The 26,019-nt window shown below is 40.1% G+C and overlaps 1 protein-coding gene across 2 annotated transcripts in view; it reads right to left on the bottom strand.

Annotated features, from left to right (window-relative positions):
- Window positions 1-26,019, bottom strand: part of TDRD7 (tudor domain containing 7) — a 102,944-nt gene that overhangs the window by 39,712 nt on the left and 37,213 nt on the right. For both annotated transcript variants that reach the window (XM_006863134.1, XM_006863135.1), the window contains 2 exons: window positions 15,896-16,482; window positions 6,424-6,610 (listed from right to left, as the gene is read on the bottom strand). In XM_006863134.1, coding sequence (XP_006863196.1) covers window positions 6,424-6,610; window positions 15,896-16,482 — 774 coding nt within the window. The remainder of the gene's footprint in view (window positions 1-6,423; window positions 6,611-15,895; window positions 16,483-26,019) is intronic.

Raw genomic sequence — 26,019 nt, 5'->3', positions numbered from 1 at the left:
TAGGTCTTTAATCCATGCTGAGTTGGTTTTTGTATAAGGCGTTAGGTAAAGGTCTTGTTTCAATCTTTTGCATATCGCTTTCCAGTTCTGCCAACACCGTATGTTGAAGAGACAATCACCTCCCCATGCATTATACTTAGGCACTTTGTCGAAAATCAGTTGGCTGTATTGTGGATGGGTTAATTACTGGATTCTCGATTCTGTTCCACTGATCAATGTATCTTTCATCGTACCAGTACCAGACTGTTTTGACCACTGTAGTTGTGTAGTACATTTTGAAATCGGGGAGTGAGAGGCTTCCAACCTTGTTCTTCTTGAGCAATGCTTTGCTTATCCTGGGTCTCTTTCCTTTCCATAAAAAGTTTGTAATTGTTTTTTCCATCTCTTTGACGAAAGTCATTGGAATCTGAATTGAGATTGCATTGTATGTGTAAACTGCTTTGGGCAGTATTGTCATTTTCATGATGTTAAGTCTTCCTATCGAAGAGCATGGTATAGCCCTTCACTTTTTAAGTCTCTTTTGGTTTCTTGTAGTAGTGTTTTGTAGTTTTCTTTGTAACGGTCCTTTGTTTCTCTGGTTACATTTATTCCTAGATATTTCATCCTTTGGGTGGCTCTTGTAAATGGTATTGCTTTCCTAACGTCCTTTTCAGCACAGTCATTGTTACTATTGAGGAATCCAACTGATTTTTGTATGTTGATCTTATACCCTGCCACTTTGCTGAATCTTTCAATGAGGTCTAGTAGCTTTGCTACTGAGTCTTTAGGGTGTTCTATGTATAGGATTATATTGTCTGCAAATAGAGAGAGTTTTATTTCCTCTCTGCCAATCTGGATGCCTTTAATTTCCCTGTCTTGCCATATAGCTCTGGCTAAGACTTCCAGCACAATGTTGAATGGAGTAATGACAAAGGGCATCCTTGTCTGGGAAGGCTTTCAGTTTCTCTCCATTGAAAGTAATGTAGGCTGTTGGTTTTGTATGTTGTTGTTATATGCCATGGGAGTAGGTTCCAATTCATAGCCACCCTGTACAGGGTTTCTGAGGCTGTAAATCTTTACAGGAGCAGAAAGCCTCATCTTTCTCCTATAGTAGTTTCTAACTGCTGCCCTTGCAGTTCACAGCCTGATTTGTAACCACTATGCTACCAGAGTTCTTTGTTGGTTTTGTATATATGCTCTTAATTATGTTGAGGAATTTCCCTTCAACTCCTACTTTGTTGACGGTTTTTATCAGGAATGGATGTTGGATTTTGTCAAATGCCTTTTCTGCATCAATCGATATGATCATGTGGGTCTTTTCTTTTTTCTTATTTATATGGTGTATTACATTGATTATTTTTCTAATGCTGAACCATCCTTGCATCCCTGATATTAATCCTACTTGGTCATGATGAATTATTTTTTTGATGTGCTGCTGCTGGATTCTGTTGGCTAGGATTTTGTTGAGAATTTTTGTGTTTATGTTCATGAGAGATATTGGTCTATAATCTTCTTAGTGATGTCCTTCCCTGGTTTTGGTATGAGGGTTATGCTTGCGTCATAAAATGTATTAGGAAGTCTTCCATCCTCTTCTATATTATGGAATCATTTGGGTAGAATGGTGACAGCTCTTCCCTGAATGTTTGGTAGACCTCACCAATGAACCTGTCTAGACCTGAACTTCTTTTGGTTGGGAGTTTTTTGATGACCTGATCAATTTCTTCTTGTGTTATGGGTTTATTCAAGTCTTCTACTTCATTCTGTAAGTTTAGGTAGGTCATGTTTTTCTAAAAATGTATTAATCTCTTCTGAGTTTTCAAATTTGTTGGAGTACAACTCTTCATAGCATTCTGTTATTATCCTTTTGATTTCCTTTGGTTCCATTGTGACATCCCACCCATGTGGTTTCTAATGCGTGTTATTTGTATTTTTTTCCTCTTTTCTTTTGTTAGGTTTGCCAATGGTTTGTCAATTTTATTAATCCTTTCAAAACTTCTTGTCCTGTTGATTCTTTCTATAGTTTTTGTTTTCTATCTCATTTTTTTCTGCTCTGATTTTTATTAATTCTTTTCTTTTGGTGACTGTAGGTTCCCTCTGTTAATCTATTTCTAATTGTTGGAGATGCTGTGTTAATGTGTTAGTTTTATTTATTTTTTCTTCTTTTTGGATGTGTGCATCTATCACAATGAATTGTCCTCTCAGCACTACTTTCTCCATGTCCCAAAGATTTTGGTATGTTATGTTTTTGTTCTCGTTTGTTTCTAGGAACTTTGTGAATTCATTTAATTTAGTCTATTACCCAGTTGCTTTTCAGCAGGGTGTTATTCTGTTTCTATGTATTCAACTTTATTTCCTTGGTCTTCTTATTGTTGATTTCTAGTTTTATAGCATTGTGGTCTGAAAAGATGCTTTGTAGGATTTTTATGTTTGTAAATTTATAGAGGCTTGCTTTGTGACCTTTGGTCAATTCTGGAGAATGTTCCATGTGCACTGGAAAAGAATGTATATTGTGCTGTTGTGGGTTGAATGCTCTGTACACATCTATGAGGTCAAGTTGGTTGATTGTACTGTTTAGTTCCTCTGTAACTTTGTCAAGTTTCTGTTTGTTCTACCCTTTTCAAAAGTGGCGTATAAAAATTTCCCACTATAATTGCAGACTTATCTATTTCTTTCTTTAATTGTAGAAGGGTTTGCTTTATATATTCTGGTGCTCTTTCATTGGGAGTGTAGACATTTATTATGGTTAGGTCATCAATGATCAATTGACCCTCTGATCATGAGATAGTGTCCTTCTTTATCTCTTATGCTGGTTTCTGTCTTAAAGTTTACTTTATCAGAGATTAGTATTGCTACTCCTGCTAGTTTTTTATTTATACCACGTTAGCTTGGTATATTTTTTTTCCATCCTTTTTTAATTTGTTTTTGTCTTTGAAGGTAGCATATTAGGTCTTGTTTTCTTATCCATTCTGCCACTCTCTGTCTCTTCACTGGTGCATTTAATCCACTGACATTTGGTGTAATTATCAATTGGTATACATTAAATGCTGTCAATATGTTAATTTTTTATGGTGCTATTCGTCCCTTTGTTCTACATGTCTTCTTGTGCTGAGTTCGTAGGGTTTTTTGTGCTATTTCTTGTCAGTTTCTTCTTAGTTTTAATGTTTCCTTTTTCTGCTTGGATCTTCATTTTCATGGTAAGCTGTGCAGTATTAACTTTCTTTGGGGTTACCCTATAGTCTATTAACTTTTCCCTCCATTTAAGTCAGTCTCTAGTATCCTGCAATCTACCTAACCTCCTCACCACCTGGATTACTGTTCCTATATTTTCCCCTTCTTTGACACTGCTATTACTTTGATCTTCAGTTGACCTCCCAGCTCCTTTGAATTTGTTGTTGTAATTTTGTTCTGTTCTGGACTCTGCTATCTGTCGTCTGAGTTTCAGGTGGTGTTGCCACATCTGTCAATCTCTGGTTGTTGTCTGTTCTTGTTGGTTTTCGGTCCAAATGACTCCCTTCAGGATGTTTTGAAGCACTGGATTGGCTTTGACAAAATCTGTTAGCTTCTGTTTATCCTGGAATGTTTTAATTGCACCATCGTATCTGATTGACAGTTTTTCTGGATAAATGATTCTTGGTTGGCAGGTTTTTGCTTTTAGGGTTTTATATATGTCTCCCCATTGCCTTCTTGCCTGCATGGTTTCTGCTGAGAAGTCAGAGCTTAATCTGATTTGCGTACCTTTGTAATTAACACTTCTCTTTTCCCTGGCAGCTTTTAGGATTCTCTCCTTGTCTTTGATTTTAGAGAGCGTGATTATGATATGTCTTGGTGATTTTCTTTTGGGGTCTATCTTTCCTGGGGTATGTTCGGTTTCTTGAACATGTATCTTCTCATCCTTCAAGATGTTACAGAAATTTTATTCCAGTAGCTCTTCAACTATTTCCTCTGTGGACTTCTGTGATTCTTCCTATTCCAGAATGCCAATAATTTTTAAGTTACTCCTCTTCATATTATACAGCATGAATCTCAGACTCTCTTCAGGTTTTATTATCCTTTTTTATGTTTGCTCTTCTATCTTAGCAGTATTGAGAGATTTGTCTTCCAGCTCGCTGGTTCTGGCTTCCATCTCTTCAGTTCTATTCCTTTGCCCTTTCCGTGTATTCTCCATTTCTGATATTTTATTATTAATCATCTGGACCTCTTTTTGCAGGTTTTGAATTGTTTCTAATGCTATATCTACCTTATTTGATTGCTCCTGTAGCACTTTCCTGACTTCTTCCTATTTTCCTCCACTCCTCTGTGAAGCATTTGAATTTGTCTCCCTATCATTCTTCTGAATTCCTTCTCAGGCAAATCCAAAGCCTGCTCTTCTTCTTGTGGAAAGTCTATGTCTGCCTTGAGCTCATTGATCTCAGTTACTCTTTTCTGTTTTTGGACATGTGCTGAGATCTTTTGTTGTTTTTTCTTGGACATTATCAGTAGTTAGGTAAGTTTTGAATGATCAAATGAATGTATGTGTAGAATCCCCAACACCTCTTTTTTCAAATGCCGCTGCGTGGTTTTTAGCATTGTATCACTGTATCAGTCTGGCTGTGGCCCCAGCCTCTGATCTCAGTCTTGGCAGAGCAGCCGCAGTGAGAGTCCCGCGTCCCAACTGATTCTGAAATCACAGTATTTTCCTTTCTACAGTGAATTTTCTACCGATGGGTGCAGGAAACTGATGCCCTGCACCTTATACTAGATCACGGAGCTGCTCCGTGAAAGCACCTTCTCTGGTTTTACCACGCCTCCCTGAAGGAGCCTGTCCTACCTGACACTGTTTCTCCCACCACCAAACCGGAAGTCTCTTGTTCCCTTTTTTTTGCTGAGTAATATTCCATTATGTGGAGAAACCATAATTTCCCTTTTTACCTGTTGTTAGACATCTGAGTTGTTTCCAGCTATTAATAGTAAGACTGCTAAAAACGTATGTGTACAGATCTTTTGGTGGACAGTTTCAATTCTCTTGGGTAACTACTTAAGGGTCAAATGGCAAGTCTGAATATATAAATGGACAAACTCTCTACAGTTTTGGTTTTTTAAAGGCATGTCAAATTCTTAGAAGTTGCATCTCCATATATTTGTTTTAGGACTTTCCTAAATTTCTTTGGGTGGTTGGGGTGGGCTCATTTCTAGAGAGGATGAGTCAAGGCCTCTCTTAAGGAAAAAAACTGGGTACAGAACAGCAGTACTACATCCTTTTACAACTTCCCTAAATTGTGTTTCAGGAGAGGGTTCTGATGGATGGTAACGGATGGAGCTTAGCCTGGGCTGAACTGGTGGAGTTATATTGGCCAGAGGCTGAGGCTGACACATGGAGGAGAATAAAGTTTTGTCTTACAGAAAAGAGGCTGCAGAAATAGAAGTGAATTTCTCTATTTGCAAAGTCTAGAGAAAACGCCAAGATCTTTAGACTTATTTCCTTTCACAGTCTGGAAATCTTTGTTAAAGGGAGAAGGGATTAAAAATGGGCAATGAGGGAGATCCTCCTCTTATAGAGTATCTTTTCCATCAAGAGGGATGAGAATGAGCTAAACTCTTGCGGCTCATTTTTCCTTTGGGGAAGGGCAGACATCTTCATCCAGACACCTTCTCTTGCAAAATGCTCCACAAAATAGCAGCCCTTCTGCCATGAAGGAGGTTAACAGGGAAAACTCAGGAGGGAGGCTCATGATTCAAAAATGAAAATTCCAAATAAACACACAGTTTTCACCAAGAATGGAAGAAGTGGCACATTGAAAAGAGTACACAGAGATCACATGAACCTCCTCTGGGTGTATTTGGGGAACTCCAAAGCCCTAAGGTACCACTGATCTCAGGGAGACTGTGCCTTGCAGGCCAGGGAGCTCTGGTTTTCATTCTCTGCCCTGAGAGTAAGAACAGGCAAAGAGCAGAGGCTGATCCCCAGAGATGTGGTCAATATGGGAGTCTTAAGAGTCCACTGATGGGAGAAAGGACAAAAAAACCCTATGACCTTTCAAAGAGGACTAAGAAGGCAACACTTGGCAGCAGCTCTTGAAGAAAGGTCCAAGCTCTATTCAGGTTTCTCCTCAGCTGGTTGTAGGAGAGAAATAATGTCTTCTCTGAACTGTATTGTGTCTCTCACCCCAAAGTACTGACCTCAATGAGAAGCTCTGAGCAATATTTACTGTTTATCCCCCAAGATAAGGAAGAAATGTCTTATCCTGACTCGAACTTGGGCTATGGAGACTCTCATGAAGAAACATTTTTTTTTTTTTCCTTTTTCTAAAACTCACTGACAGTGACAATCTTACACCACTATAATTTTTTCTACTTCTGAATAAAACTAAACACAATTTTAAAAGACACATTAGACACAACATTTACATTTTAAAAATTATATGGCATGTGCCTTGCTTATGGTATGACAAAGTAAGCAATGCTTGCCTTTATTTTGTTGTCATCTGCTGAGATGATCTGTGCCCGTAACCACGCGTCCTCCTCGGCCTTTACTGCCAGCAACTGCCCAATGTGCACAGATTGGATTGGTGTGACCTTAGGGTTTTTACTGTAGAATTCCTTCATCTCATCTTCCATTAATTCTTGAGCAGCAGAATAGTCTTTTCCCACATACCTGAATTGGTTAAGGAAGAGAACACAAATGAAGGAACCTAGAAGGTTCATTGTTGTAACTCTGTTTTCTCTACTTTCATCTCTGGCTCCAGTCCCCGACTTGCTTCCATCAGCAGGAAGGAGAACATGTATTCAGTAATCATTTACATCTTGATAAGATAAAGTATTTTGGAAGTTATTCAAAACAAAATGGAGGTCCAACACAGCACAGAATAGAGCAAATGTTTGATGGTGAGCCAGAGAACTAGATGGTATGAAAGAGTAGTCTTCAGGTAGGACCAGGCTGAGCAAGAGCTTGAGGGAAGAAGATACGATGGAAAAAGGAGGCATCAATGGGAGCCAGATAGGCAAGGCTAAATTAAGATTCTAGACTAATGCTTCTGAAAATCTTTGTAGATCTTGGAGAAGAGAAGCTAGTTCTGCCCTAAGGCTGAGCCCCAACAAGGGCTCAAGGACTCAAACTCTGAAAAATGATGTTTTACTAGAGAAAAGCAATGACTTTGTTGATAAGTGCTATGCACTCAGTTCTGACTCATAGTGACCCTGTATAGAGTTTTTGAGCAGTACCTGGTAAGTTTGAACAGCCAACCGTGTAGTTCTCAAAGCAACTTTGCAGTTGAGTATCGTAAGGCACCACATACAGGAAAAACAATGCCTTTAAACACACTAAAGGCAACTCTCCCAACTTACTGCACAAAATACAACAAAATGTTGTATTCTGACACCCTTAAGAACAGTCTAGTCAAATGCCTCTAAAATTGAATATGCTTCTGAGTTGTGTTTTTTCCCAGCATTGCTCCATCCCTGTCTATAATTTTCTACAATTGAGTCACTTTGTACCAGTTCATGCCATCAGAACATGTCATTTTCCTTCTACCACAACAAGCTGTTGTTTGCTTTCCCTTTGGTCCTCAGAGACAATTCTATCAAGGGCCTCTTTCCAGGATGCAACTGCAAATCGAGTCAGCGCTCCCTTGGCCATAGGATGAAGGCTTTTATCTAGAAGCCTGTTCTGTAATGGCACCAGGATCATCTGGACAGGTAGATGGGGGAGGAGAAGGGCCACAACATTGCTCTTTGCCCCAAATGGTCCTATATAGCTTTAAGGAATTAGTAGCATAATAATAAGATTATTGGTAATTACCAGGAAGGCAGAAGAGGCCATAGCCAACCTAGTCTACTTGTTACAAGGGGGGAAAAAAAAGCTTTCAAAAAGTCCTTCATAAGTGATGAGAATTGAAGAGGCTTGGAATCACTTAGTCCAACAGACTAACGGAACATGTGAACATCAGTCTCCATGACTCTGAGACCAGAAGAACTAGATGGTGCCTGGCTACTGCTACCAACTACTCTGTAAAGAACCACGTTAGAAGGTCCTGAATAGAGTAGGAAAAAATGTGGAACAAAACAAAAAATTATTTTTAAAAACAGACCAGGCTTACTGATCATAAAGAGATTAAAAGTGGAATAAGTGTTATTGTATGGAGGGAATGCAAGTCATTGAGATGAAAACAAAGTGTAGGATTTGTTGAATGTAGAACTGATGATCTTGTCTGTAAACCTTCACTCAACTCAAAATAATACATTTTTTAAAATAAAATACATACGGTAAAAAAGAAATCCTTCACAAAAATCAAAGACTCAGGAAAAATTAGTCCAAAGACCATGTAAACCACAGACTCCACTACCCTGAGACCAGAAGAACTAGATGGAGCCCGACAATCATGACCAACTGCTCTAGTCAGGATCACAATAGAAGATTCTGTGCAGAAAGGGAGAGATACACATAGAACACTTCGAAATCCTAAAAAAGACTTACTGGTCTACTAGACACTGGTGGAACTCCCAAAACTGTGGTCCTTATATATCCTTCAAATCTGGAACTGAACTCACCTCCCCAGGTTCAACTTTTAGCCAACAAACAGACAGGTCTGTAAAGTGAATAGTAACACCAGAGAGGAACATATTCCTCAGTAACCATATGAGATCAAAAGGGCAGCATTTATCCCAAAACAAAGTTCAGAAGACAGGAAGAGGCAGAAAAGAATGAGCAACCAAGAGAGGACGCAGGAATCGTGCTGTTACATCGAGGGGACTGCAACCAATGTCACGAAACAAAATGTATATACATTGTGGAATTGAAAACTAATTTGCTTTGTAAACTCTTACTCAAACTACAACGAAAAGTTACAAAAAAAATAAAGTCCTTTATAAGAGACAGGACTTTAGAGATAATGGCTATTTTAAGACCAAATATTGCTGCTGGTAAGTGTTGTTGAGTCGGTTCAGACTCATAGTGACTCTGTATAAAGTTTCTGAGGAGCAGCTAGTGAATTTGAACTGCTAACACTGTGGCTTGTAGTTCAGTGTTGATCCTACAGCACCACATATTACATGCCTATTATTCACTCTAGAGTCTTGATGGGGTGTTGTTGGATAAGCAGTGAACTGCTAATCACAAGGTTGCCAGTTCAAACCCACCAGTCGCTCCTCGGTAACTCTATACAGGATTGCTATGAGTAGGAACTGACTCAACAGCACTTAACAACAATGTTATTCACTCCAGAACCAGTTGGAGAGGCTCTGTCATACGTTTAAAAATCACTTAAATGTATTGAATCTCACTTGGCACTAAAGTATCCTATAGGGGTTATAGCTCTGGCCAAGAGCCCATCTCCTGGGACCTGGAGTCCCATGGGCTCCCTAGGAATCCTCTCCCAAGCTCAGCTGTCAGAGGTTGGACTGCAGCCTCCAATTGGCAGCCTGCCCAGAATGGGCTGCTGCCAGGGAGGAGGATGTTAGTGAGCAGCAGTCTGGGATCTGCAGGCAGCTCGTGCCCTCTACAGCAGGAAGTCAAGGAGAGGTGCTACACAGCTTGGGTGCAGGAGGATGTCAGAGTTGGTATGAACAGTGGGGAGTAGTGAAAAGGAGGTCGTCATATATTGTCCCCAAATTATCTGAGCAAGGAGGCTAAGAAAATGTATGCTAATTTAGGAATGCCAATCATCCAACATTTTATATAATTAATTTTTGAGACTAGAGACAACAGAGTCCATAATGTTGACATGAGGCTTCTTCCACACTACCTCTCCAGGTCCTTCATGCTACAGCCAGAGCCTAGGGTTGGCCTGAGGGAAGACACAGGAATAGACCAGGGTGAAGAGTGGAGGGAATGGCCAAGTTTTGAGTCCGTCCTCTCGGGCCATCCTAATGGCAGATATTACCCATCAGGCTTGCTAAATGCCAACTATCCCTGCTGAACATGTAGCATGCGGACTCAGGATTCAAATTTCCATTGGAAAAATATATCTAAAGATCTGAGGATTTTGAAGCTTCTTGAGTCCTGGTGATGCAGTGGTTAAGCACTCTGCTGCTAAAGGAAAAGCTGGCAGTCTCAGTCACCAGCCACACCAAAGTAATAAAAATGTGGCAGCCTACTTTCATAAAGATTGCAGCCCTGGTGCAAAATATGCCCTTTGGACACTGAAATGAATGTGTATTTTTTAGTTTGTATGTGCACAGCAAATATTTTTGCTTTGTTGATTTGTGAAAAATCAGATGTAAAAGGGAAGCCACATGGAAGAAGCAGGATAACTGTTGTTGCAGAGAGGGGATTGTAATCATTTAAATGAAACAAAATGTACTATTAGGTGAGGGTAAAGCTGACAATCTTGCCTGTTACAAAACTCAAAAAACAAACACAAACATTTTTCTAGTTAAAATTAAAAAGAATTGTTTAAATGCATGCATGATCCCCCTCCCCCAAATAAAACATAATGAATAAAAAAAAGAACATACACACACACATACACACACACACACACACAAGCTTACAGCCTTGCAGAGATCAGGACATGGAGAAAGAGCCCAGCTGAGGACTCTAGACTCATAGAAGGAGAGGACCTGTGTGCTGGCGGCCGGGGGCAGACTTGCAGGGTGGTTGTTTAAATGATGGTTATATTTCTGAGTGTTTTGGTGTACATCCCAAAAAAAAAAAGAAAAAACCAGAGGGAATAGAAGCAAATACTGTTGAATGATGACACATGGAAGGGACTGTAATCATTGAAATTAAACAAAATATGATAGGATGAGTATAAAACTGATGTTCTCCCATGTAAACTATCACTCAATTCACAATAAACACTTAAAAAAAAGTTACAGCCTTGGAATTCCTATGAAGCAGTTCACATCAGCCCTATAAAGTTGCTAAGAGTCAGAATGAACTCAACAACAATGGGTTTGGTGATCTTGTTGTTGTTAAATGCTGTTGAGTCACTTCCAACCCATAGCAACCCTGTATAGGGTTTCCGAGGAGCGGCTGGTGAGCTCGAACCACCAACCTTGTGGCTCAAATGACTTTGTAGTCCAGCACATTAGCCCCCAGTGCTACACCATGACTCCTTGGGGACTTTATTATCCTGGAATAGTTACAATCCCTAATGAAGTCTGAAACCTGGTCCAGATTCCTGTCAGCCTTGGTAAGGAAATCAGAAATCACATGACCAATCCACCTCAGTGCTGGGTCTCTGACAATGGCACCAGAAACACTGGTACAAATACCAAAGAACCCTGCCAGCCAAGGGGGTAGATTTAGGTTGTTTTTATAATAATGTCAAATGGTAAAAGTTGGTAATGTGTTCCTCAACATTATTCCTTTACCTAAATGTATTAGTGATTCACAATGGGAACGTCATGGATTGAACTCTGACTCCTCAAAATATATTTCAACTTGGCTGGGCCTACTTCTCAGTGATTTGGAAGTTATGTGATGATGTAACCATTCCCGATGATGTGATTTAATATGATCAGCCAATCAGTTAGTTATAAGGAGATTAGGGTGAGATACAACTTTACTCAGTTCAGAATCCTGATCAGATATAAGAGGTGTGGGCCCGTATCACCTTTCATCTTACAAGAGAGAAAAAGTGAGCAGATGAGGAGGGACTTTGATACTACCAAGAGAGGTAAGCTGGGAATGAAGCACATCCTTTGGCTCCATGTATCCTACATGGAGACCCTCCTAGACCCAGGGGAAGACTGATGCCAAGACACATGGAGATCCTCAAGGAACACACTGGGCCACAGATGTAGAAAGGAGACAAGGACATTCTTCCAGAGCTGACAGAGAAAGAAAGCCTTCCCCTAGAGCTGAATTTAGGCTTCTAGCCTCCTGAACTATAAGAAAATACATTTCTGTTATAGCCTACCACCTGTGGTATTTCTATTCTAGCAGTACTAGGTAACTGGGAGGTCCTCAGGTGGCAATGTAGGATCAGCATTGGACTGCTAACCACAAGGTCAGTGTTTCAAACCCAACAGTCACTACTTAGAAACCCTATACAGGGTCACTATGGAGCAGAGCCAACTCGATGGTACTTAACAACAACAGACAACTAAGGCAGAATTTGGTGTCAGGAGTGGGCTCCTGCTCTTAGCTAATATATGGAAGCAGTTTTAGAATTGAGTAAAAAATAGAGGCTGGAGTTTTAAGATGCCCATTGGTAAAATCCTAGATTGCCTTGAAGAGACTGTTGGTGGAATTATAGAAGTGAAAGACAATTCTGATGAGAGCTCACAAAAAAAATGAGAACTGTAACACTGGAAATGGCATAAAAGGCAAGCGGCAGTAGCCAGGCAGGAGACCAGGGCAAGATAGCACGGGAGCCAAACCACGGAGCAAGAGAGCTGAGTACCTTCAGGTAGGAGATTTGCTGGCAAAGTGGGGTGCCTTTAGGGACTTGATGACAGAGCTAGGCTTGCTGATACAAAGAGTAAAAGAGGTGAGCAGGCTGAGGCCTACTGTTGCAGTGGTGTGCCTCCAAGTACTAACTAGTAGAGCTAATAAGTTTTGTAACATTTGCCCAGGCAGGTAGAGGCTGGGTTGACCCAAAAGGTCTGAGGAGTCGAGGGATACCAAAGAACCAGGAAGCAGAAGCTGCAGAGACAAGGAACACAGGAATCAGAACTGCCTCAGTCTCAAAGGGTAGGGCCATGACTTTGAGATCTTAAATGGTGGAACCAATGGCCAGTTGGGTCTCAAAGGGTAGAGTCATGGCCACCTAGGTTTCAAAGAGTCAGATCTCCACCAACTCAGTTCCAGAACGTGGGCATGTCATTCATGAATGTCAGGGGGATGGGAATGCTATGTCTAAAGGGCAGAAGAGCACGGCCTGCCAGGGGAGATCATCCCTAAAACACAAAAAGTTGAAGGAACAGAGTTGCTGTCCCAGTGGTCCTAGTAGATGGAGATGAATCCCAGAGCCAAGGGGCATCCATCCAGGATCCAAACAGCATGGCCAACACCCAGAGTCAGGAAGGCAGAGCCACTGCTGGGTGATCTTATAGAACAGAGGATTGTTTTCAAGCCTTTACAGTGAAAACAAATGGTTCTGCTGGATTTTGGACTTGCTTGATGCCCATTATACCTTCCTTCCCTTCAATTTTTCCCATTCGAAATAGAAATGTCTACCTTGTGTTGTGCTTATTCCACCACTGTACTTTGGAAGCAGACAACCTGTAGCTCAGATTCACATATTAAGAGGAATTTTGCCCCAGGATGGAATTTGGATTAGGAATTGATTTAAAACTTTGGGGATATGATGGGGAGAAAGGGTCTTGCATGGAGCAAGGCCATGAACTTTGAGGGGAGTATGGTGATTCCACTGGATAAACACTGGACTGCAAACCACAAGGTCAATGGTTCAAGCCCACCAGTCCCTCCACATGAGAAATATGAGGCTTTCTGCTCTCACAAAGATTTACAACCTTGGAAACCCTGTACAGGGTGGCTATGAGTCGAAAGTGACTCCATGGCACTTATCAACAAACGGTGGAATGTTATGGATTGAATTGTGTCCCCCAACTTGGCTAGGCAATGATTCTCTGGTTTGGTAGTTATGTAATGATGCAATTTGGCATGTATGTATATCTGATCTGATCAGGATTAGAATGTGATTTAACAGCTTTCTCAGGTCACAGTCGTTATCAGATGTAAGGGACGTTTCCCTGGGGTGTAGCCTGCATCACTTTTTTTTTGTTTTGGTTTTTCATCACTTTTTATCTTACAAGAGTTAAAAGAAGAGAGAAGTATGCAGATTAAGAGGGACCTGAGTACCAGCAAGAAAGTAGAGTTGGGAATAGAGTATGTTCTTTAGACCTGGGGCTCCTCCACTGAGAACCTTTAGACTCAGGGGAAGACTGATGCCAAGATACATTGAGATCTCCAAGGGGCACTGGGCTTAAAGATGATGAAAAGGTGATAAAGAGCTTCCCCCAGAGCTGACAGAGGAAGACTTCTCCTAGAGCTGGACTTCTAGTCTCCTGAACTGTGAGAGAACAGATTTCTGTTGGAGCAGCCCTAATAAATTAGACAGGACTCCTAGCCTTCAGCCACCTCTTTTTATCTTCAGGCCAAACCACCTCACAGATGAAAAGCTTCATATATTTAGTACTCCAGTAGAAAGTAAGACCTCTATCTAAAGCTTCCACAGGCTCTCCTCATTCTAACATCCCAAGACACTATGTTCACTCCATTGTCCACTCAAATGAAAAAGTGTTAATAGTTTTTATCTATCCTTTCACTGAAGGCCTTTGAATATCTTTTGTGGTCTTTTGGGGATTTCCTAGTTCAACTACGAGTCTCTGGAGGGATGCAGCCTGAGTACCAGGGATATTTTAGTGGAAGGAACCTGTATTCTCTTTTGCTTCAGCCCTTTTCTGAATTGTCAGTCACAGCACACCCTGGGTTGCAGCCTCTGGAGACACAGCTGCACAGATTCTCATTCTTTTTCTTCAGCTGTTGTTGTTGTTAAGTGCCACCGAGTCGATTCCGACCCATAGTGACCCTCTATAGGGTTTCCAAGGAGCAGCTGGTAAGCTTGAACCACCGACCTTGCAGCTGAAACGACTTTCAGTCTGATGCATTAGCCCACAGCACCACACACACCTCGAATTGACAGTCTTTTAGATGCATTTAATATTTTCTCCAAAGGCCCACATTAACTGGCTACAGCTAAATAGTCTTCTGTAATTCCAGTTATCATTAGCCACTTAAGCAATGACACCAAAAGGTTCAAGTAACCAGAGTACCTTTGGGGCCAAAGGCTAACCTGATGTATATACAAAGAAGGCAGTGCTTTGCTATTCTGACACTTAGGAAAAACGATACAATCCCAGATTAAATTAACTAGCATGTGAGGGACCTGCTTTTTCTACGGACCAGTCTGGCTCCACATAACATCCATTCAGGCAACATATGACCTCATTATATGTCCATGGTCCCAAATCCCTGTAAAACCTTTTTAAAATTATGAAGTACATACGACAATTTTTAATAACAAATGGGCTCTATTTTGCAACACATATCAAAATATTATTACTGTATTATTATATCAATAATAATTTTAGTCCATCTGGAAGTACTTCTATAATGTTTTCTTATACATAGAAAAGTACACCATATACCATATTGTTGTTAAGTGTTGTTGTGTTGGTTCTGACTCATAGCAATCCTGCACAGGGTTTCCGAAGATCAGCTGGTGGGTTTGAACTGCCAACCCTTGTGGTTCACAGTACAGTGCTGATCCACAGTGTCACACCAGAAGTCCATATACTATATGCTGTTGTTGTGTGCCATGGAGTCAGTTCCAACTCATAGTGACTTTGTATAGGATTTCCGAGGAGCATCTGGTGAGCTTGAACCACCGACCTCGTAGTTCAAACCAACCCTGGGGTTGAGTACTTATCCTATGGCGCCACACCAGAACTCCATATACTATATATTACATACTTATACAAACAGTTAACCAACTGACATTAGATCCAAACTGTACTTAACTCTCCCAACTCACATACAATCTGATTTTAACACAGATTTAGGAATGGAACTCACTGATATTTTGAGATCTGTCTGTATAGAATATGGTGTTTGCACAACATCTAAACCACATATGCACAATTTCACAGAATATATTGTTGACGTTAAGTGATATACAACTGTGTATTGTTATAATCATGCTTTTAACATAGACGGTTTTTACTTTCAGACCCTATTTATCATTGCAATTTTTCAAAAACATTAGTAAATGCTTTTCTCACAAGAATAATCAAATATTTTGAACATTCAGCACAGTTTAAGAATAATAACATATTTTATACTTCATTATAACTAACTCTGTAGAACTAAGGACATAATATTCTTTCTTCAATCTCCAGCATTTCTATGAACAATAACAGTGGAGTGACAATAGCACACCAGAATACAAAAGAATTACAAAACAAAACTTGCCTGATAACCACTTCATTTGTGTTGTTCAGTTCAACCACCAATACAGATGGGGACACTTCGGTCGGAATGGTTAGAGAAGGAACTGTTACATCTTCCATTATGGTATCTTCACTTTCACCAATGTTTTCTTCTATCTGCAAGTATTCTTGTTCCACCATACATTTGATATCATAATCGCCCTGGGCTTGCACTGCATCATTGATGGTTTTGTCAGTGGGCACTGGAAGTTTAGCATAGAGAATGGCCTTCTGGGGATTTCCAGAAATGTAGTCTATAGTGCATACATCAGAGAGTGAGGCAAGATTTTTTAAGACATCCTCAGGGAATTTCATTTTGTACATGTCCTCAAATGCTTTGGGGAGTGCACTGGCCCAAAGACCACTTGGGTATTTCCCCAGTAGCTCTGCAACTTTCTCTTTCGAGTCTCCTGGCGTAACTGTTGTGCATCCTTTTAATGTTGGCATTTGTTTTTGAGCAGGTGGTAGGGATGGAGGCACTTTTTCATCGTTCAGTTCATTTCTGGCAAGCTGCGGTCTCTTCGCTGGATAAAGAAGCAAGTCTTGACCACCACTGCAGGGTTTTTCCACCTAGAATTTTTAAATAGAGCAAACAATGATAGACATTTCAATGGTAACCTGAAAACACATAAATGCATTTACATTTGAGAGCAACATGGTTTGCAAATTAATCAAGATAATGCAAAATATAGACTTTACTATTTCCAATTTTATAATTCTCACTTACTGAAACTTTAATGCCTTGCCTTCACTTGGAAATAACATCATGAGCCACATTTCAGAACTAAGCAGACTAATGAACTAGGACTAATCTCATGTGTGAGATTTCACTAAGTGTAAAAAACCCTAAGGGCTTCTGCCCTGAAAACTGTACATTTCATTCCCTCTGCCACGTCCACAGCAACAGATTATAAAATTGACTATCAAGTAAAAAGGTATCAGAACAGTAAGAAATAAAGTTTTAGGAAGAAAGCAAGGAAATATTTCAACACAACTGGAGATTCATCATGTAATAGTCTTCTGCAATAGCCTCAGCTTTCCATAGTTTAGAGAAAAATCTCCAGAATTAAGATACAGATTTTTACAACTTCACCATAAGGTTAGTTAAGTGTGGCCTCTGCAGTGAACAAGCATAAAAACATCTGGCATTTGTATATCATCCAATCTCTCAGTTTATCTGTATAGTATTCCTGAGAGGTATGGCTTGATGTCATCTCTCGATACAGAAAACTTGATGTAGGCCACCATTTTTCCCACGCTCTAAGCCCGTCTAATAGTAGAGCAAGGGTCAGCAAACCATAGCTCACAGGACAAACCCAGCTCACTACCTGTTTTTGTATGGCCCTTGAGCAAAGAACAGTTTCTGCATTTCTCAATGATTAGAAACAAATCAAAAGAAGAATATTTTTGTGACATGTGAAAATCACATGAAATTTGAAAGCCATAAATAAAGTTGTTTTGTTTGAATGAAATTATAATTATTTTTAATTAGCTGTTGTTATTAAGTGCTGTCAACTTGGTTCCACCTCATAATGACCCTGTATAGGGTTTCTGAAGAGCAGCTGGTGGGTTTGAACTGCTGACCTTGTGATTCACGGCCCAGTGCTGATTCACAGCACCACACCAGAAGCCCACTGTTAATCTGCTAGCTATGCTTATTTATTTTCTTTAAATGTTTTATTGTGAATTATGTGATAGTTTACATGGAAGAACATTATTAGTTATACATTCATCCTATCGTATATCGTTTCATTGGCATTGGTTACAGTCCCCTCCATGCATCATCAACCAACCAAAGGGTATACCCTGCAAGCCTGTGTCCCCCCTCTCCCCCCCCTCCCCCAGCTGTCAGCACATAGCCTCTCTCCCTCTCTGGGTCTAAAGTCCCCAGCCACTCCATCTCCATCTCTGGCATCACTGCTTCTCTGGGTAGGGTTCCGTTGTCCACTTTTCTCCCTTGATGGTCCCAGGGACCTCTACTCCTAGACTGCAAAGTCAATCACTCCCCTCCTTTTGCTACAAAACATCTACCTTTACATTACCAACCCTCACAGTCAGTCCTGATAGCAATTATTCACTATTGTACCACAGAGACCTATCTGCATCTCCTTTCATCAGTCCCACCCAGACAGGCTGAATACTACTCAGAAGAGATTCTCCTTCCTCTGCACCCTCTGGATCTAGGCTCCCTCTTGAAAGCTTGTAAGCCAGTCACTTCTTGCCTTTGTAGCCCCCCTACCCCCATTTTGGGTAGCCAATGTCCAAGTTTCCCATCCCTGTCTACTCTGTGTATGGAGGGGGTGGGAATGACCCTGCTGTAAAGATTTGTTCCTTCTTTTGAGCTACTGCATCCATTGGTGTAGGTCAGGTTCATCAAATTGTATCAGATTACTCTTTTTTTCCTCTTCTTTCTTCTTCTAGTTGCGCTCTGATCATCCAGTCATTGAAGCCAGGTCAAGTGGGTATTATCTGCAAGTGTGGGTGTACTTATGCATATGCCCTCTCTTCTTATCAGCTGGATGCTTCACTCTCCACTCTAGTCCTCTGTGGCTATGTCACTGACTCTGGGCCCAAGAGTCCCCAGTCTTGCCACACTGCTGGCCAACCAGGTCTCCACCTGGGCATAAATAAAGTTTACAGGAACACAGCCTGGCTGCTTTTGTACTACAGTGGCAGTGCTGAGTAGATGTGATGACACAAAGCCTAACACATTTACTGCCTGGACATTTACAGAAGAAACGTGCCAGTCCGGTATTAGAACTCTATACTGAATTAATATTCACAGACTTCTGAAAAGCTGCAATTTGATCAGATCCTAGTTAGCTATTCTTTAGCTACAATTAATGTCCATAGGAAGCTATTCCAGACACCAGGGAAACCATACAGACAAATAAGAAGTCACTCAACCAAAAGAACAAAATATTAAAGTACACTAGGTGGAGGCACATTAGCAAACAACGCGGATTTTAGCTATCTCCGTGGGAAGTTACAAAGAGAGAACAGAAACAGATACAAGAAAGAAAGTATTACTACCATGGAAGAGCTTTGAAAAGTAAAAAGACATGGATAAGTTTCTATTAGAGCACAGAGGCTCTGTAGAATACGCACAGGACTGTGAACCACAAGGTAGGCAGTTTGAGCCCACCAGCTGCTACCCAGTTGAAAACTGAGGTTTTCTGTTCCCACAAAGATTTACAGCCTCGGAAATCCTATAAAGGGTCCCGATTACACGACACTTAATGACAATAATTTTATATTAAACTAGATTCATCTTTGAGCTTAACTATATATTCCAGATGATACATAAGCTATGAATGGCTGTTAATATATTTATATCTGTAAGTTTAAGATTACATTAGGTTTCCCTCCTCAGAGTCCTCTGTCATGCTGTGCTTGAGTAGAGAACTACAAATTCTACTGGAAGAGGTCAAAGCATCACTGGAAGCAGATGCGCTCCAATTTGTGTGATATACTGCTCTAGCACCTTGTGACAGTTCTAAAGAAATTTTAAAGAAATATGAAATGATTTTCCCAATTTAGATCCCTAATTTTAAGTCACAGGGACACAAACAAATATTTGTAGCTCATCCTATTCTGTTCTTGATAGTATTTAATCCACATCTCTAGAGCCCCAAGTTTTAAAACCTGGAATTATAAAATGTCAGTCTTTACTATGCTTTAAGATACTTATAAGAATACAGATTGGTATCCAGAAAAGGTCTGAGAAATGTACATTTGAAGTACTGGAAAAAGAAAACAGAATTCTCTGTCTTACTTGCCATACTGAATCCAGATTCATGAAATTTTAGGTTAGATATGGCGGTCCTCCACACCCAATGCCCACTAGGCAGGCAGGGCCTGTCTTAAAACCTTTCAATTTTCACCTACCTGCCACTCCTCCTCATGCTTTCTGACACGTTCCCTGAAGCAGACAATAGAGGCAGGATATTCAGTCTTATTTTACTCCTACTTAGTTAGTTATTTAAAATGTATTTTGTTGGAGTTTAGAATACACACAGCAGGAAAAATACCAATTACACAGTTTCTATATGTACAATTCAGTGGCACTGGTTTTATTATTCCAACTGTGCAACTAATCTCACCCTCATTTTCTGAATTGTTTCCTCTCATTCACATAAACTCACTGCCCGTGATGGTTCCTATCTAATATTCTGAGTTGTCAATTTGATCCCCTATCGATAGTTCTTCAAAAAGCATAATGCTCAAGGTAGACACTTTTTACTAGTTTAGCTAAACTACAATTTGGTTTTAAGACTTCAAGGAATACTTTTGGCTTAAGTTTTTATTTTTTTACTTTTACTGTGATTTGAGTGAACATTTACAAAGCAAATTAATCTTCCATTCAGTAATTCATACATATTTTATTTCATGACATTGATCATAATCCCCACAATGTAACAGTATGAATCCTACTTCCACCCTGTGTTTCCCATTTCCATTCGTCTTTTTTCCCTATCCCTTTTGATCTTCTGAACTTCGTCTCTGGGAAAATGCTGCCCTTTTGATCTTGCATGGCTGACTGTTATAAGCAGCAGTACCTCCCTGATGTTACTGTTCACATTATGGGCCTTGCCTGGCTAAAAGGTGAAGCATGAGGTGAGTTCAATTCTAGGCCCTGACTGGTAATTAAGGGCCACGGGCCTCACGGGTTCTACCAGTCTCTATCCAATCAAAACACCTTGTCTTTTTTATGATTTTGAATTTTGCTCGATCTTTTTCTCCCAGTGTTAGCCAAGCACCATTTATTTCTTCTGGTCTCAAGGTTGTGAAGGCTGAGGTCAACATGGTCCATTATTGCTTTGGGCTAATTGCTTTCTTCACTCTTGTTTGTTTTCAGATGGGAAGAGACCAATAGTTGTATCTCAAACGGCCACTAGCAAACTTCTAAGGCCTTAGTCACTAGTCACCAAAGTAGCACGTAGACCTTTTCTTTTATGCTGTATCAATTGATCATGGTGTCCCGGAAACTATTGTCTTGGGCCCCCAGACCCAGTGCCTCGGTCTCAAGGCATTTGGTTATGGCTAAGCTCTGGTAGCGTAGTGGTTACGAATCGGGCTGCGAACTGCAAGGTCAACAGTTCGAAACTACCAGCTGCTCTACAGGAGAAAGATGAGGCTTTCTGCTCCCGTAAAGACTTACAGCCTCGGAAACCCTGTTCAGGGTCGCTATGGGTCGGAACCTACTCGACGGCACTTAACAACAACAACGAAATTTTCATAATTGCTCTCCTGAATGATCTACTATATACATAGATATATTTGTATTGTTGGTGTTAAGTGCTTTTGAGTCAGTTCCAACTCATAGTGACCCTGTATTGAGTTTCCAAGGAGCACCTGGTGGGTTTGAACTGCTAATCTGTGGTAAGCAGTCCAGTGTTTATTCTATAGCACCACACCAGGACCCGAGATATATTCATAGTACATATGAATACATTTGTAGGTACAGCAGCATTGATGTGGCAATGTAGGATAAGCGCTGGACTGCTAACCACAGGGTTGGCTGTTCAAACCTACCAGTCATGCTCAGGTGGTTATGAGTCAGAGCCGACTCAACAGCACACAACAACAGTGGCATTGATTACATTCTTCAAATTGCATAACCATTTTCGCCCTTTTCTGAGTTGTTCCTCCCTCATTCATATAAATTATCTGTCCCCTACAGTTTCACATAATTTTTTGAGATGCTGTTATCAACTTGATTCTTACAGATAGTACTTAAGAAGGCACAAAGCTCAGGGCATTGTGGCACTGTGGGATACAGATAGTACTTAAGAAGGCACAAAGCTCAGGGCATTGTGGCACTGTGGGATACAGATAGTACTTAAGAAGGCACAAAGCTCAGGGCATTTTTGGCACACTGGATCGCAAGGACTAGCCGCTCCTTAGAAACCCTATACAGGATCAATATGAGTCGGAATCAATTTGACGGCATATAACAATAAGATAAACTACAGTCCTGTTTAAAGATAACTTTGTTGCTGTTGTTAGGTGCCGTGGAGTCAGTACCGACTCACAGCGACCTTATGCACAGGAGAATGAAACACTGTCCGATCCTGGGCCAACCTCACTACTGTTGTCATGCTTGAGTCCATTGATGTTGCCACTTGGCCAATCCATCTTGCTGGGGATCTTCCCCTTTTTCTCTGACCCTCCACCTTACCAAACATGGTATCTTTCTCCAGTGACTGGTCCCTCCTGACAATATGTCCGAAGTATGACAGACAAAGTTTGGCAATCTTGGCCTCCAAGGAGCACTCTGGCTGCACTTCTTCCAAAACGAATCTATTGGTTCTTTTGGCAGCCCATGGCACTTTCAATTGTCTCCTCCAACACCATAACTCAAAAGCATCAATTCTTCTACCATCTTCCTTATTCACTGCCCAGCTTTCGCATGCATATGAGGTTATTGAAAACACCATGGCTTGGGTCAGGCGCACCTTAATCTTCAAGCTGACATCTTTGCTCTTCAACACTTTAAAAAGGTCTTGTGCAGCATATTTTCCTAATGCAATACATCCTTTGATTTCTTGACTGCTGCTTCTGTAAGTGTTGATAGTTGATCCAATAAGAATGAAGTCCTTGACAACTTCAATCTTTTCTCCATTGAAAAGAATGTTGTTTCCTGGTCCAGAGGTGAGGATTTTTGTTTTCTTTACATTGAGATGCAATCAAAGGCTGTGTTCTTTGATCTTCACCAGTAAATGTTTTAAGTCCTCTTCACTTTCAGCAAGCAAGGTTGTACCATCTGCATATTACAGGTTGTTAATCAGTCTTCCTCCAATCCTGATGCCACGTTTTTCTTCATAGAACCCAGGTTCTAGGATTATTTGCTCCGCATACAGGTTGAAAAAGTATGTAACAAAACTTTCTTAATTTTAAACCATTCAGTGTTCCCATGTCCTGTTCAAACAACTGCTTCTTGGTCCATGTACAGATTCCTCATGAGCACAATTAAGTGTTCAGGAATACTCATACTTCGCAATGTTGTCCATAGCTTGTCATGATCCACACAATTGAAAGCCTTTGCGTAGTCAATAAAGCACAGGTAAACATCTTTCTGATATTCTCTGCTTTCAGCCAAGATCCATCGGACATCAGCAATGATATCCCTCGTTCCACAGCCTCTTCTGAATCCAGCTTGAATCTCTGAAAGTTCTCTGTCAATGTATGCTTGCAGCTCTTTCTGTGTTACCTTTAGTAAAACTTTACTCACATGGGATATCAAAGAGATTGTCCGATGATTTCCGCATTCCGTTGGGTCACCTCTCTTCGGAATGGGCACAAATGTGGATCTCTTCCAATCAGTTGGCCAGATAGTTGTCTTTCAAATTTCTTGGCAGAGATGAGTGAGTGCCCCCTGTACCACCTCACTTTCTTGAAAGATTTCAATTTATTCCATCAATTCCTGGTGTCTTGTTCTTTGCCAATTCCTTCAATGCACCTTGGACTTCCTTCCTTCAGTACCATTGGCTCTTGGTCATATGCTACCTCTTGAAATGGTTGAACATGAACCATTTCATTTTGGTACCGTGACTCTGTGTGTTCTTTCCATCTTCTCTTGATGCTTTCTGCATCATTCAATAATTTGCCCACAGAATCTTTCAATAATGAAAGTCGAGGCTTGAAATTTTTCTTCAGTTCCCCCAGCTTGACAAATGCTGAGCGTGTTCTTCTGTTTTGGTTTTCTGATTCCAGATCTTTGCACCTTTTGTTGTAATATTTGTCTTTATCTTCTGGAGCTGATCTTTGAAATTTTTGTTCAGCTCTTGGACCTCCTCATTTCTTCCATTTGCTTTAGCATCTCTACGCTGGAGAGCAAGTTTCAGTGTCTCTTCTGACATCTTTTGACCTTTTTCTTTCTTGTCTTCTTGATGACTTTTTGCTTTCTTCAAGTATGATGTTCTTGATAACTTTAGGGGATACTTTTTATTTAAGGTTTAAAGATTATCTCAGGGCAATAATTTCAGGGGCTTATCTACCCTCCATTTACAGAAAGTCTAGAGCATATAAGAATTTGAAATTCTGTTCTACATTTTCTTGTTTTGGTCAGGTTTCTTCCATGAATGTTTAATCAAAACTGGTAGTACCAACCAGTTCTAGTGTCATGGAAAAGAAAGCAATTGCTCATGGAGTCACCTTCCGTATCCTCTTATGTCTGACTCACCTTACTCTCTTGTTCCAACTGAATAGAGACCTATTATTGTGCTCTGATGGCTTCCTACAGGCTATTAAGACCACAGGTACAACACAACAAATGAACTAGGAGGTAGAACAGAAACACAAAACACATTCTTAGGCCAATCACTGGGATACTTCTTGAAACCATGACTCTACACTTCCAAACTAAGGAACTGAATCCCAAGAGGTGCTTACTAGTACATAGGCTCTCTGTTGTAAATACATCTAACACATAACTTCTGTCAACTCAACTTTTTACAGATATATAATTTATTGACAGCAATTACAAAAATCAGTTGTGCAACCCTACCCTTAATCAATGTGAGTTTTTCATCATAGTTAATCAATCTGTTCCCTTTCCCTCCTGCTACCCTGATAACCAACCACTAATAAGCTTTGGCCTCTATATAGTTCCCTTTTCTTCTTTGTTTTTCGTTTTTATGTAAGTGCAGGCATACAATATTTGTCCTTCTATGACCGACTTATTTTGCTCTGCATAATATCTTCAATTTCCATCCATACTATAGCATGTAGTATATCCTACTGGCTGAGTAGTATATTTCACTGTATGCATGTACCACATTGTGTTTAACCAGTCATCTACTGACGGTCATTTAAAGTGCTTCCACCTTTTGGTTCCTGTAAGTAGTGCTTTAATCATTAAATACTGGTGTATATACGTTTGTGAGTTTCTGCTTTCAAGTCTTTTGGATATATACCTAGAATAGAATTTCTGAGTCATATGGTAATTTTCTTTTTCTTTTTCTTGCAGAACTATCACACTATTTTCCATAATGGCTGTACCATTTTGCATTCCCACAAGCAATGGATGATAATTCCAATTTCCCTATATGTTTGCAAATATTTGTTCTTTTCTTATCTTGTTTTTGGATCTTAGCCCTCTTAGTAGAAATGTAATAGTATGCCATTGTGGTTTTAATTTGTATTCAATACTGTATTAGAAGTCCTAGCCAGAACAATATGATAAGAGAAAGAAATAGAAGGTATCCAGACTAGAAAAGAAGTAAAATTATCCCTATTCATAGATGATATGATCTTATATCTAGAAAATCCCAAAACATCCCTAAGAAATTTCTATTGCTAACAGAGAAATTCAGCCAAGTTGTAGAGTACAGAGTCAACAAACAAAACTCAAGTCAGGTTTCTATACGCCAGCAATGAGAAATCTGAAATGGAAATTAAGGAAGTAATTCCATTTATAATACCATCTGTTGGTGCTATTACTGTGTGCCATAGAGTCAGTTCTGACTCATAGCAACCCTGTGGACTTGAATTGCCAACATTGCAGTTAGCAGTCCAGTGTTTATCCTACAGCTCCACACCAGGGCTCACAATAGCATCCATGGGAATAAAATACCTAAGAATAAATGTAACCAGAGACGTGAAAAACTTACACGATTATGAAAATTATGAAACATTGATGAAAGAAATGAAAGAAGACTTAAAGAAATGGAAAGAGGTTCTGCATTCTTGGGTTGGAAGACTTGATATTGTTAGCATGTCAATACTACCCAGAGTAATCTATATATTCAATGCAATTCCAATAAAAATCCCAACAGCTTCTTTATAAAAATAGAGGTCTCAAATAGCTAAAGCAATGTTGAAAGAGCAGAACAAAGTTGGAAAACTCACACTTCCTGATTCTAAACCACATTGTACAGCTACAGTAATCTTGACTGCTGTGTAACTCCTATAACAATAGACACACAGATCAACAGAACAGAACTGAGAGTCTAGAAGTAAAGCCATGCCATCAATGATCTACTGATTTTTTAAAAAGGATGCTAAGTCCACTCAACGGGGAAAGAAGAGTTGTTTCAAAAATGAGTGCTGGTGGGAGGAACAAACAAGATGGCGGATCGGGTGGACGTATAGCAGAGAGCTCCA

Source organism: Chrysochloris asiatica, unplaced genomic scaffold (genome assembly GCF_000296735.1).
Source record: "Chrysochloris asiatica unplaced genomic scaffold, ChrAsi1.0 scaffold00053, whole genome shotgun sequence".
Lineage (NCBI taxonomy): Eukaryota > Metazoa > Chordata > Mammalia > Afrosoricida > Chrysochloridae > Chrysochloris > Chrysochloris asiatica.
The sequence above is the reverse complement of the archived record's forward strand: the minus strand, read 5'-3'. Positions and strand labels throughout refer to the sequence as shown.